General features: G+C 38.7%; 1 protein-coding gene across 2 annotated transcripts; it reads left to right on the top strand.

Annotated features, from left to right (window-relative positions):
• The first annotated feature begins 532 nt into the window (after nt 1-532).
• Nucleotides 533-13,641, top strand: pax1b (paired box 1b). Of its 2 annotated transcripts, XR_001965729.2 has the most exons (7): nt 533-805; nt 1,517-2,146; nt 3,185-3,318; nt 3,834-4,044; nt 5,490-5,554; nt 13,034-13,149; nt 13,391-13,641. XR_001965729.2 is itself a non-coding variant. In XM_018743506.2 (5 exons), the coding sequence occupies exons 1-5, from the start codon at nt 802-804 to the stop codon at nt 5,552-5,554; spliced, it is 1,044 nt and encodes a 347-aa protein (XP_018599022.1). In that variant the 5' UTR covers nt 533-801; the 3' UTR covers nt 5,555-6,081. The 2 variants fall into 2 exon arrangements, 1 of the variants encoding a protein (XP_018599022.1); XM_018743506.2 differs by lacking the exons at nt 13,034-13,149; nt 13,391-13,641 and having other exon boundaries at nt 5,490-6,081.
• Nucleotides 13,642-14,851: the final 1,210 nt, after the last annotated feature.

The following is a 14,851-nucleotide window of genomic DNA, read 5'->3' as shown; positions in this document are numbered from 1 at the left end:
TTTTTCTTAAAAACAGGGCTGATAATTGAATTAAACAATTAAGTGGGTCTACACTAAGTTTAACTGTTTTAAAATAGGATAAACAAGGTCTATAACAGTACATTAACTTTGTGATTACATTAATGGTGATGATGATCAGGATGATGATAATGATACTGTTGACTGCTATTATTATTATTATTATTATTAAATTTGAGTTTTTCCATGGCACTTTAACTTTTAAAACACATTTTTTTCATTAATTTGATATTGCTTTGCATATAGACTATAGTAAAAAAAAAAATCAAAATCCTCAATGCAACATAAAAAGCTGCATGCAAAACTTGCAGAGATCCTTAAAAAGTTTTTTTTTTTTCTTTTAAGAGGGTTTCATTAAAATGTTTTATTGCCGCTCGTCACTTCACTTTCCTTCTTGTGGGAGCTGGCCGCCTTGTAGAGGTTAAACTGCGCAAACCGGAATGGGACGCTCTCGTGGGGAAGTGCCCGTGCGCGGGAGGGGACCAATGAGATGAAACAGGAGGCTGACGTGGAGGGCGAGTCACGGTGACCCCACAAAGCCGCAGAAGCTCGGATACACGCCTTTGACTTTATCGCACGAAGATCGCCGCAGTTCCTTTACTGTTCCAGTCCTGGCCTTTACACGGCACGCGGGGAGCGCGAGTGAGGCGCACCAAGGAACTTCTTCCCTGTCCTTCGCCCGTTTCCCTCCATATTCCCGCGCGCACACGCTGACGGCACGGTACCCACCCTTTTGCAGCTGGGGTTAACGATTTCAAAGGAAGGATCCGTGACCGAGGACAAATGGGTAAGTCCGCGATCGCTCACTTGTGGATGCCATGGTCCACTGACAGGGGATGATGGAAGCGATGCGTGTTTTACACGCCTGCATGACGCGAGAAGCAGTCGATTTGCACGCCGAGTGATCAGTGTGACAGCAGCTGTTAAAATCTGATTTAACCGACAGTGCTGCAGATGCGTGCAAACTCGTTTTCCGTAAAATATGCACACGAATGTGCCGTTTTCGCTTTCTGTATTCTGATGGAATAAAATTAAATGACTGGCTACTTTTTTTGTTTATGGCAGCAGTCGCGCAGCCATCGAATAAAGTAGAACTCCGAATAAGGAAGTTGAGGGTCCTGAACAAAATAAACTTCCCCAGTTAGTTGTGTGGTGTTGTCTTTGGAAAAAAAAAAAAATGTCATTTTGAGAACGTGTAGAGAGATTCAAAGTAATACTTAGTGCCGTAAAAATATTCGTATTTATTCCTTTATTATTTAGCTGGCTCCTTTGTCTAACGAGACACAGATGATAAAATTTCCATGACAGACCCCTATGCACATAATGCTATTCTTTCTGCAGCAGTTATGGCATGCACATTGATTAAGGGTAGAGAAGGGGGATTCGAACCAGGAGCTTTTATATTAACGCTCCTAAGCACCAGGAACCTAATGATATCCCGTCATTTGTATGATCACATTTTAAATCTGATTTTTTTTCTTTTTTTTTTTTTTTCCAGATCAGACGTACGGGGAGGTAAATCAGCTGGGGGGCGTCTTTGTGAACGGTCGACCCCTACCCAACGCGATTCGAATCAGGATCGTGGAACTGGCCCAGCTCGGGATCCGACCCTGCGACATCAGCAGACAGCTGCGGGTCTCCCACGGCTGTGTGAGCAAGATCCTGGCTCGGTACAACGAGACGGGCTCCATCTTGCCCGGTGCAATCGGGGGGAGCAAACCCAGGGTTACGACACCCAACGTGGTTAAGAGCATAAGGGATTACAAACAAGGGGACCCGGGAATCTTCGCGTGGGAGATCCGAGACCGGCTCCTCGCGGATGGCGTTTGCGACAAATACAACGTGCCCTCAGTGAGCTCCATAAGCCGCATCCTGAGGAACAAGATCGGAAACCTCTCGCAGCCCGTGCAGTACGAAAACACCAAACCGCCCTCGTCGCAGCACGCGCTCTCCTACAACCACGTGTACCCCTACTCGTACCCCGGCGCGCTGTCGCCCACGGGCACCAAAGTGAGCAGCCCCCCCGGGGTGCCCGTCACGCCGGGTCACGTGGGCATCTCGAGAGCGTGGCCGTCCGTGCACACTGTGAGCAACATCCTGGGCATCCGGGCCTTCATGGACCCCGCAGGTTCGTGGCGCTTTCGGCATTACTTTTATACCATTGCCATTTTAATTTCTAGTCCAAGAGTGCATTTCATCTATACAGATCGTTATATGGTTCCACGGTATTAAAATTAAATAGGATTTCGGTTTAACATTCATAAGGAAATGATCCACTGTGAACTTTGCACAATTTGATCAATTTAACAGATTAAGTTTCCCGAAAGCAGGGATGTCACCTATCAATACACATTTATATTTTCAAAGAATTGCTAAAAAGTGTGAATTAATGTTTATTTACATTTGTATACAAAGAAAAAAATCAAGTGCCGAAAAGGTTCTAATGTTGGCTATGATTAAAACTGTCATTTAAAAGGAGGTGCAAAATATATAAAATACACGCCATGAAGGTGCCGGGTGTTTTTGAAATGTCTGTATATGTTTAAGTGTCAGATTTTGATTTTGGACGAAACAATCGTTTTCTTCAAGCTTTTGAAAAATATGACCATCAGTTACAAATGATCTGGATACAGAAGCTGTAAGCACTTTTATATTAAACTATTAGTTTACAGCATAGTAATGCCAACTGAAACTGCATTTCTTGACGTTTGGATGGACATGGATACAATATTAGGCCTGGAGATGTCCGAAAACTAACATCAATCAATCGAGACCATTTAAATATGGACCATAATTTCTTTACAATACTAATTTGAAAAAAAAAAAAAAATTGGTAAAAAAAGTGGAAAAACAAATAAATAAAATCCAAACAAGCTTGTTAATACGGCTGCACACAAAACTACTGGCACATTTATTATAATGTATAGTCCATTATAATCGTTTAATGTATTATATAGTATACATAATATACCGATATCATACTCTTTCTATGATTAAGTCGTTTCGATTTTTCGCCCTTGCATCGTGGTAATAAAGGTTGTTTTAGCCTTTGTTTTTGTTATTGTTTTTGCCTTGTTTTTTAGAAATAAAAAGGTATTTTTTTTCTCCCTCATTTCTTATTAATGCTGTGATGAATGTACTTATAAATGTGATTTTGTCTCGGTAGCGATCGCCGGAGCAGATGGATATCCACCGAAAATGGAGGACTGGCCCGGTGTGAACAGGACCACATTCCCCACGGCCCACTGTGTCAACGGACTGGACAAGTCCGCTATTGATGCCGACATTAAATACCCTCAGGTAAATGAGCCCACAGTAGAAAGAGTGAAACCAAAAATAAAAAGGTACCAAAATGATCTTCGATTAAAGCTCACTGATTAAGTTTATTCCGAGGGGCTTAATGTTGACTAAACATTTTAATAGAAACATTGCCTAGACGTATTTTCGGCAAAATTTAGAGCAATTACGTGAACGTTCTTCCCTGTAGGTATATGTGTGTGTGTGTGTGTGTGTGTGTGTGTGTCAGAGAGAGAGAGAGCGGGAGAAAGAGAGAGAGGCTTGTGTTCGTGTGAGAGAGAACGCATTTAAGAGTTTCTATTACAGCGATTACGGTAAATGTAAGTATCAATGAATATTGTACCGGCTGATGTCATTTTATAGCGTCATTTTTAAGTCTTATTCCATGCGTAACGGGAAATGTATTAATTTGCTTTTGCTCTAGTACTGATCTCACAGTAATACAACAATAAAAGAGTACATTCGATTTGTGTTCACACCTATTTTCCCTTCAATCTCTCACTGTTCTACACCTCCAGGCATCGCACAACATCTCCACTTACGTGCCCGCGTGCGCTTATTCCGCCTCCAACCAGTACGGGGTGTATGGCGGGCCCGCGGGCGGCTACGTGACCCCGGGGCACCACTGGCAGTCTCAGAGCTCGAGCCTGTCGCACGCGGGCGGCGGCATGACGGCGCACGCGGGAGACCTTCACCCTGCCATGTCCTTCAAACATCCAGCGCGAGATGGTACGTTAATTTGCGCGCGCAGTATTTAAATTTTTGCCAAATTCTTAACCGCAAAACGGAACTGGCGCGGTATTCGTGGGCTGTCAAGTTCCTTGATTTTGCAGCAATATTTCTATTATAGATCACATTTGTCTTTGAAATAAAAGTGTTTTTACACAGCCATCGCAATTATACAGGATTCATCCTTAAGGCAAAAATGTGATTTATTATTATTTGTGTGTTGCTTGAAAAAATGTTAAAATCCTTCAGATTTCGTTCTTTGAAAATAAAATAGACCTATGTCTGGTTTTCAAAGATTTTTGAAAATAACAGATTTGAGCTAACTCATTGTATGTTTATGTGTTTGCATGTGCCTGTGACAAAATTGAATTTAACTGGAGTTTCTATAAACTGAAACTGAGTTTAATAGGAGTTTGCTTTATAATTTTGCTTTCAGGTCAAGCTGATATATTTCTGATATTTTTAAACAGTACGGAGATATATTATTTAGTCCAAATACATTCCTGCTTATTATTTATAACTCATTAAGGATGGCGCTAAATAGAAATATAAGGAAATCTAAATTTGTAGAACATTAACTTAAAATTGAAATTATTTGTGACAGCTGAAATTATTGTTATTCATCTGATGCCCTAGTCCAATGTGACTTGCAGTGTTCTACAAGGCTTGAGCAAAGCAGTAGTATAAAAGGCATAAGAAACAGATGGAGACAAATTAGGATGAAGCTGATTTCTAAAAAACTTCGTTATTATTGGTAGGCATGATAATGATAAAGTAAAATTAATCCTGTTTCTGGTGAAGCCACATGAGATGTGCGGACACTCCTTAGTCTAGCTGGGTACCACTTGCATCATTATCAAGAGTATGTAGCTTCAGTGAGGATGATGAGAGAACCAGGTCTTGCTGGTGGTTAGAAGTGTTGTGGAGATTGTACTGGTAAATGGGTAGAAAATCTATGTGGGTAGAGTTACTTTGTAAACAGAAGTGCTACTGGGATAGAAAAGTTATGTGGATGTAAATGTGTACAACCTTTATAGGTAGAATGAATATCAGGACAGAAATGCTATGTGGCTAGAAAGCTATATAAACAGAAGCTCTATGTGTATAGAAGTGCTGTGAGGATAGACCTGCTAAATGGGCAGAAAAGCTTTATGGATAGAATTAATTTAGGGATAGAAATCCTATGTGGACAGAATTACTTTGTGAATAGAAGTGCTACAGGGGCAGACATGTTAAGTGAATATAAATGCCAAATGGATAGAATATAGGGATGGGAATGTTACGTGGATATATGTGGTTATGGGGTAGAAATACTGTATGGATAGAACTGTGATGTGGATAGAATTGCTCTGTGGTTTGAAACTATGCGCATAAAAGCTGGTGAAAACAAGTGTTTGCCTCATCAAAATACTGAGGCAAACACTTGTCCTGTTTCCCACCGACAGGAGACAGAAAGCCCCCCAGCCCCCTGATCAAGCAGCAGCCGGAGACTCTGCATGGCGTGCACTGAGTGAGTGACATCCTCCTCCTACCTCACTCCCAGGGCCAGGACAGCGCACCCCTGCTGCAAAAACACAACGGAAACATCAAGTTGAGCCACAGATTAGTTTAACTCATTTCAAGAGCTCATCCACTACATAGAAGCACTATATTTATAAATAGCCAGTTCATGTGTTAACCTGATGGAAGAGGGCCCTGTGTTTTTCCAATATCATGTGCAAATGATACAGATGCATGTGGAAACTGAGAAAAATGAATGTGTGTTTGTACTGTAGCATTCTCTGGTGCGGCGGTGTTGGTGGCTTTTAGCTCGATCAGAATTTCATTTTTCTAAACTTTGTTTTATTGTTTTGTGTAAAGACGCAAAACATAGGTGCAGATCAGCGGTGTTATGTTGAAGGTATGAAATCATCTCTATGCAATATGATTTCAGTTGACCGTAAAACTTAACGACACTTTTTAACAACATTTTGAGTTTTGCTTTTGGTTCGGTGAACAAAAAAAAAAAAAAAAAAAAAAAAAACACTTCAGTTTTCAGTACACATTGCCGCTGAATTCGACTTGATCAGATGTGTACAGACTATATTTTATCTCTGATACTATTTTAGGACTCATTGTGCCATTCTGGTTTGTGCAAAGACAAGGACGACAAATAAACATGTGAACAAGGCTTTCTATATTGTATTTCTGATTGTAAATTTAAACTATTGTCAAAGTCTTAATTATATATATTTTTATAGGTCCATTTGTATATAAGCGAAACGAAAACATTGGAAAAGGAATAAAACTGAATATAAAACACAGCCTTTTTCTTTTTTAATTTGTGTATTTATTTATTCACTTTGAGGCACTCATTCGCTCTTGACAGAAAAGGGACTGCAGTGAAATGTTATTATATATTCAAAGTAAAAGATGTATAGCGGTTCAGATTTATTTTTTTAATGATTTATTTTTATTGCTATTTGTATAATTATTATATTTTTTGTTCCAAATAGGCCTGCATATTTTAAAGCTGTTTCCCTTTTGGGGATCATGGCACTGTGGGTAATGAAAGCAGTTTTGATTATTAGATCCATGTGAGATTGATTTCGGGGATGCAGGAAAACGCACGCGAAGTAACACATTTTTCAAGAGAAGTAATGTGCACATAATAGGAGTGTTTGAGTAAGCGTTTGTGGAGTTAATGATGCAGCGCAGCGTCGGGCGCCTCGGAAGATGAGCGCTTATGATCTGGAAAGGGGCCAAAGGGGGAATGTGTATGAACTCCACTTACAGTGCAGTCGAAAACACAGGTAGCGTAGTGGTTAAAGACCCGCAGCTGCGACTAAAGCACCAACCAGGTCTAGAGAATCCCAGGAATGCTCATTTTAACAAGGCATGAACCTATGCTGCATCAGTAAATCGAACTATTAATAGTTTAATCTTGAGGTTAAGTTAAATAGTAATAAAGTAATAAATAATGTGAACAACGGCAATACGATGTTTTACAGTTTTTTGTTGTAAAACTCTAAGATTGTTATTCGACATAATAATAATAATAATAATAATATGTAATGACGCAACAAACAAGAAAAGTAAGCTTAGCTGTGGATCTGTTTCTGAGGCTTATGACACGCGTGTATATAGTTACTTATATTTAAATACGCCCACTCGCACAACAAACATTTACATTACATTTACATTTATTCAGCAGACGCTTTTCTCCAAAGCGCGACGTATCGCAGCGAAAATACAATGTGCGCATTATGATTACATTAGGAGAAAGAGACATAGCTGCAGAGATGTGATTCTTTAAGAAAACCTAGTTTGTTTCTTTCCACTTGATGTTGATGCACCGACGTTCATCGCTCGACTAGGTGCATAAAACGCATAGATGATACTAGCTGCAAAGCCACGTGTTACAGCTAATTTCCCAGAAACAGGGTTCGTGTCATGTGCTGACCAACCTCCTGCATATGGGAGGCAGGGAAAGGGGTCACCTGAGTTCTGTATCCTGTTTAAATAGACACGTATAAAGGAGAGGATGCGGGCTTAGTGTTTATTGAAAGTGTCTTTTATTGTCAGTAAAACAGAACAAATGGAGTTATTTGTCCTAGGGTTGTTTTAGAACGGAAAATGCCGTGGGGACGGGGTGCCAGGTGGCTGAAAGTAAGTGCACTCTGCTCACCTGAAGCTTTGCCACGTCGAAGGAATAACTGAGGAGCTGGGCATAGTGAACAACTTGTGCAAGGTTTTCTTCAAGATACGTAGTAGTCCATTACGCGATTGTGATTTAGGCGAGTAAAAGCGTGGATAAACATAATTTGTTCAGCAACTTCAGGAGCCTCTAAAATGACGTCTGCAAACATCAGATTGCTCATAATAAAAATACTAGCCGATTTATCCAAAATTCTCCTTATTTAGAGAAGCATTTGAACTACTTATCTGCTGTTCCTTTATCAGAAACAATATTAAAAAATAGGACTAGTAGAATCCGGCAGAAAAAGCTGCGTACTGCACTTGAATACGGCCTTTCCTCACAGGATCTTTATCAGCCTTTGAACGTGTGAAGAGTGCAATTTAAATCCGTCATCTTCCGATTTCAGGTTTAGGCCGCTTATCTGTCAATAGCGGATAAAAAGGAAAACATAAAAATGTCATTCATTCACTGATTTATTATAACCTTGCTTGGGTCGTCACTTTTTTTCTGCATGAAACGTACACATAAAATATAAATATTATGGATTACAAGCAGGTAATTTTAAATAACTCCTTTGTATTCTATAACTCATCGAATATATATATATATATATATATATATTATATATATAATGCATATACAAAAGTGACGAATGAGGTGTTTAAACAGAAACGAACTACTGTCGCTCAGCCTCAGTTTGTCCGTTTCTGGCAGTGTTTATACGCCCATATTAAACTTTTGTGTTTAAAACAAAAAATGGCAGTTGTAAACGGAAGTAAAGGTGATTAGACGAATTTTTAATTAATTATGGTACTTTAAACATGTCTAAATTATTTTTAAAAACATAAAGAAGTTGTGCTAATAATTTTAACGCGAGTTTAAAACGTAAAAAACATTTAAAGAGCATATACATATGTTCTTAAAATTCACGTTCTGTTGTTGACAGTTAATTATTGGATTTTAAAATAATACAACTGTTGAACTTTTGAATTCTTGCACAAAACTGATAACTAAGATGTTGACCTTAGCAATGTAAGCGCTGACAGTTGAGTTTAGTTGTAGAAATTATTGGTTCACATCTTGACAATCTGTACTCGGTGAGTTTCATACATTCAGAGGTGGGTGAGGCGGTATTGAAAACTATAAAAATAAAAACGTACACACTATACAATTATTCAACTTGAATCTAGCATTATCATTTAACTGTTAATAATAAATTAACAGATTATTGTACTGTAGGAGTTTTGCCGTGTTTGTGTCAACTCACTGAAATACAAGAACTACGGGCAGTTTAGAGTCACCAGTTCATCTCTAACACACGTCTTTAGACTGTGGGAGGAAACCGGAGAACCTGGAGGAATCCCATGCCAATAAGAATAGAACATGCAAACACCACACAGACTGAACCGGATTCTAACCCACGGCAAACCATACAGCCCAGTCGCTGAGGAACCAGCGCACCAGTTTACATTGATTTACATTTACATAAAATTTTATTTAGCAGACGCTTTTCTCCAAAGCGACGTACATCTCATAGAAAATACAATTTGTGCATTAGGAGAAAGAGACATAGCGCAGATGTCTCTTATTATTAGTTTCATAATAATGCACCGACATAATTCATCACACAAGTAGCTGCATAAAACTTTACCAGAATATCGCCGATTCCTAATCAACTTCGTAGTAGTTTTTTTTTTTTTTTTTTTCCCCAGTTTGGGAACGCGCTACTATTATTATTATTATTATTATTATTATTATTATTATTATGACTACTACGATTATTATTATTATTATTATTACCCTTGCTGTCGTTAGTCTGAATTATGCTTATATTTACATGTATATTCATTTATTCGTTTCTCCAAGTGACAAGTATGATACAATTCGGAGGAAACGGAAGTGCATTTTGGCAGCAGAATTTGGGCAAATTTTGGGATGCTGACACACGACAGTCCGAAATACACGTATAACACACGTTATATAGCTATTCACCGATGCACGTGCAACGCTTCCCCAAAATTAATTAAATTAAATTAAAATGGGTGTTTTAAACAGGAGTGCAATCTCAATCTTATCGAAAGACGTTTTCCTCTTCGCGACGGGGACGTTTTGGCGGGAAGCCGTCGTCGTCAGCGTCACTCGCGCATTACTTTGTGTTCTAGTTCCTCACTGCTGCACTTGCCACCTTTCTCCAAATTGAAAAGGCCGTTTGAACAAGAGGGAACACTCAAGTTTACCGAGATACGTTTTCTTTTTCGGGACGGACGCGTTTTGGCAGAAAGCCTTCGGGCTTCCTGCCAAAATGCTTCCGGTATCTCCATGAGCTGTCGAAAGCTCTTTCGCTAAGCTTGACTGTGTGCTCCCATAATTGCTCCAAAATCTTCCATACACCAGGGCGTTTCGAGCACCCGAGCCATTTTCATTTCACTATAAGTTGAGCATCTCTCTTGTTCTGCTTGTTTTAAACACGAACGCAGTGCTGCGTAAGTCCTTAATGAATTTAAACATATATATTATGAATGAGTTTTAGTGAAACAAAGACATGGGGAGTGTGCCGGCACAGCGGGTTCAGCCGGTGCCCGTGGCCAGTCTGGGGTTCGAGTCCTGCTTGGGGTGCCTGGTGAAGGACTGGTGTCCCATCCTGGGTGTGTCCCTTCCCCCTTCGCCCTCGTGCCCTGTGTTGTCGGGTTAGGCTCCGGCTCGCCGCGACCCCGCTTGGGACAAGCGGTTGTTGATGATGGATGAAACAAATATACTGTACAGTATACCATAAAGTTTATGCTAAAGTGCTACAAGAGTCCCTTGCATGCAAATGGGTTCGAGTTACAAAACCATCTGGGCATCAGGATGACCGCAGCTCATCAAGGAGACAGGGTCGATGAAGACTGTCATAACACTCCCTGATTTTTGGAAAGAGTAAAGAGGGGCTTTCATACGAAACCCCTTCATTTCCAGTGGAGTGAGGCAAAGAGCTCAAAAGTGCAAAGAGTTCAGATTAACTTCAGTTTAACCCCCATAGTCACCAGTCCAACTGTAATGAATATTTATTTTTTGGGAGATCAGTTTGTTCTGAGATACTGGAAAAATTAACATGTGTGCATGAATGTCACTGGGGTTCATGTGGGCCACCCAAGTTCACACAAGGGACACCTTTGTCAGCTTTTAAATCATCTAACCTTTAAAGATTGATTTATGCGTCCCAGGCAAGAACCCTGTAAAGGAAATGAAGCCACTGAGACCTCAATGTGGACAAGACCGCAGCCCTATTAAGTCATTTGGTAATATTGTGGATATCCCACTTTGTATATACATAGGCCAATATTTCACATACTTCAAAGTTTTTAATAAAGCTGACAAGTTTAATTACTTTGAGTATTAACCTTTGCAGTAAAGATCAGCTTTAACTGAGAATATCTAAAGCTGAAAAAAATACAATGAACGAAACTATGCAGAACTTTGGTGGACTGTCAGAAAACTGCTAAATAAAACTTATAAATAGTCCGCTGCTGATGCACATGAAGTATAAATCCACCAAGAGCCAGCAAGTTGAGTCGTTCAGACTGGAGCACTTGTGCCAGCAGTCAGCCCAGTACATGTTCATCTGAAGTCAGAGGTCAGTTATAATTTTAAAAACAACAGGGCAACATTTGCATGATGCCCATCCAGAAGTGTATGACTGGAGCAAGAACTGGAATGGCTCCTTTGTACACTTTCTAGGAGAGGCTGCAGCCTTGCATGTGAATTACTTTATTCTTTCCTACCTGACATGAATTCAGTTACAAGTGGGAGTAAAATGATCATAAACTTCTGAAATAATTTAAAATTACGATAATTTTGGGTTCATATTTAAAGTCCAATATATGACTACTGTACATTTCTTGGCACACAGGAATAATATATTTCCAGAATAATGCTGAGACAGTTTCATCAGATTCTACTTTCAATAGCCAAAATTTAATAAAACAGTATCATTGGCCAAAACACGATAACCAGGTTTGTTTAGAACATTTTTACTTCATAATCAAGACCATATCGGACATAGTCAACAGCTTAAAGAATATCACTGTTTCAAGATATTTTTCTCTAAGGTTATGTGGTCTAATAATAAACGCAAACGGGGGAGCCAGTGTGTTAGCAAGCAATACTGAGTCCTTATTGCATTTACTGAATTTACAGTTCTTCAGTGGTTTTCCTCCATGCACTTCAATATTCTTTGGCTAATTCAAAATATAGGCTGCTTTGGTCAATTGCTGTCTTTAGTTTGTTTATAGAAAGTGAATGTGAGTATGTTTGAGTGTTTGAGTGCCCTGAGCTTGATGTTCTCTGCCCTAGGCCCTGTGAATCTTGAGATTGTCTTTATATGACTGTAACACAATTTAGCTAAGCAGCTTTTAAAAAAGAGTAGATAGAAGGAAATTTTTATCTAATGATTAACCTACCTAATTAATGACATTCTAGCTCACCTTCTCCGTCCTGTGTTCATTCATGAAGCTAGGCATGAATGGTCATACATTTCTTCATTTAGCTATCGCCTTTGTTCAAGGCAACATACTTACTCAAGGCATGGTGGCATGGTGGCAAAGGTGGTATCACCCTCCCCTGCCCCTTCTTGCATTGTTGGCAGACATGGGTTCAACTCTGGCTTAGAGAGTAGCAAAAGCATGAAGGTTTTTGGTTCTGGCTCTGATGTGGTGGAGTAACTTCCCCCTCTTACTCAGAACTGCTGAATCTCTGTCTACATTTAAAAAGGGTCTTAAAACTCACCTCTTCCGGACTCACTTTTCACAAGACCTCTGAAGTTCATGTAATGTGTAAAGGTTTCTGCTCTATAACTTACAGATCATAACTGTTGAATAATGGATAAAGTTTCATGCAGCTACTCATGTAATGTAAATATTTAAAAAAATATATATTATGAGGAATCTGATAGGAATTGTCGATATTCACATAAATCTTTATGCAGCTACTCGTGTGATCCATTGGTTCATATAGTGGAAAGTAACTAACTGTACTTTAGAATCACACATCTGCGTCTAAGTCTCTCTTTCTGTTAATGTAATGTGCACATTGTATTTTCTATGAGATGTACATTGCTTTGGAGAAAAGCATCTGCTAAATGAATAAATGTAAATGTAAATGTGTGGATTTTGTATGTTTCTCCTTGTGTTTGCACTCGGAAGATATGCATGAAAGAAGGCTCTAGCAAACCACTTCTGTGCTTCCTTTGACTTGGAAATCCTAAGAGTTAGATTTGTCTGCCTGGTACTTCTACACACTATACTACTCACAATTATGCATGCTTTTATACAGCTGGGCAAATTTCCTGGGGCAATGCAGGGCCAGACTAAGGGCTACTTCTGTGGGAGCAAAGAATGGAAAACCATGGAGACCATTATGGCTACCAGCCACCCCTGCACAATACCAAGGTAAGTTTACAGAACAGTATAATTAAATTACATTAGAATCTAGAAGAAGTGAGTGGATGAGCGAGTAAAAGTACGTACAAGCTGCAAATATAACTACAGGTTAATTTCTTTCCTGACATATGTGGTGTTCTAATCATTTTCATTCCTGAAAATGAAGATATTTAATACATTAAGTGTGAATGAAAACTTTTTCAAGTCTATATTTCAGTGGTCATAAATAATATGATTATTTGTTTTGCAGGTCAAATAACATCATATCAGATTAATGATCGACTCGTGTTAAAATGAATGACTCACATCACTGAAGGGCACTGTGAACTGTACTTAATTACAGTCTATTGAAAACTGTACTGCCAGACATCAACATCTTTGGATATTTTTTTACACTTTTTGTCCAAACATCCAGCATGCAGATATAAAAATATGACAACGCCTCTGTCCTGAGGTAAGCTTCTTTTTCAATTGTCAGTTTAAATGAAAAATACAAGAAGTGAAGTAAAAGTAAAAACAAAATATAATGAATGAACTCAAACTTTACAACACAGTCATGGAAAAAATAAATTTAGAGCATGCACATGTACAACAACATAAAGAAGAATTATTTACAATAGCACTGAATTTATGATAGCACACAAGATTCCTGCTGCATTTCGATATCTTTTTCAAGTCCTACTTCCTTATTTATTTACATTTAATAGCAGCAAGCATCAAAATTCATTCTAAGCTTGTCCTTTCCAGTAGTGCAACTGAACAAGCCCACTCTCTGTTAGCACTATAGCAAATAATTACCATAATGTAATAACAGATCCATCAGATGTATCCCTTTTCCAATTCTTGTCTTTTACAATGAGTTCAGAGACATGGTTTAACTAATTCAAAGTATCTAGAACATTCTAGGGACTTCAGTTAGTAGTCTTGGGATTTTTAAGCCTCTTCAATCCACTTATGTCAAATATTGTTTAAAAAAGACAGAAAATGCTCATTCATTTTTTTAAATTTATAAAAATGTACATGGCTTTGTTCCTCTTCCAAATTAAGCTAAATTAAATGAAAAACAGATGACCAATGAGATTACTGTCATTACTGTCTAACTTATGCTTATTTAATGCACACAAAGATGTCTGTTTCTGTTTCTTCTTCACCTCTTTGAGTAAAGGATGAAAGCAGGGCTCTCAAAGTGTTCAAGTAGATGTTCTCTTACCGTTTCTACTTAATACTTGGCAACTGTAAGCTAAAACGGACATAACCCAGGAGGAAATTAAGCTACTCCAGTAAGAAAAACAGAAAAGTGATGGTGCCTTAAAAATGAGACCAGATGAAATGTAACCATTTACCATTAATATGAACAATTTGTCACTGTCTTGTCTGTTTATAACAGAGATCAAAACAGATATGCGTACACGAAACCAGTTTTACATCTTTGACACTTCAATCTAAAAAAGTTCTGGAACATTCATCATTGTTACAACATTCCTTCTACTGGAAGAAAGCTCCTTCACAGAGTTAGCCAGCATGGCATTTCAGTCCTGGCCAAACAAAGTGCAGTTTTCCATGACACAATACAAAGACAACTAAATTGACTAAATGGGAGAAAAAAATCCTTAATCATAAAAAGCCTTGTGAGTTTTACAGAGCGACAATTTGGCCGAGAGTCAGTGTTAAGAAGAAATCTATTCTAAACTTCTCTTTTAACATATTGTTA

Source organism: Scleropages formosus, chromosome 1, assembly GCF_900964775.1.
Source record: "Scleropages formosus chromosome 1, fSclFor1.1, whole genome shotgun sequence".
NCBI classification, from domain to species: domain Eukaryota; kingdom Metazoa; phylum Chordata; class Actinopteri; order Osteoglossiformes; family Osteoglossidae; genus Scleropages; species Scleropages formosus.
This window is presented reverse-complemented; position numbering and strand designations above follow the sequence as displayed.

What these genes read in the sequence shown, in the direction of transcription:
- pax1b (XM_018743506.2), top strand. An exon ending in GGCCTTCATGGACCCCGCAG is followed by an intron (nt 2,147 to 3,184) that starts GTTCGTGGCGCT and finishes TTGTCTCGGTAG; the next exon opens with CGATCGCCGGAGCAGATGGA. An exon ending in CAAACATCCAGCGCGAGATG is followed by an intron (nt 4,045 to 5,489) that starts GTACGTTAATTT and finishes TCCCACCGACAG; the next exon opens with GAGACAGAAAGCCCCCCAGC.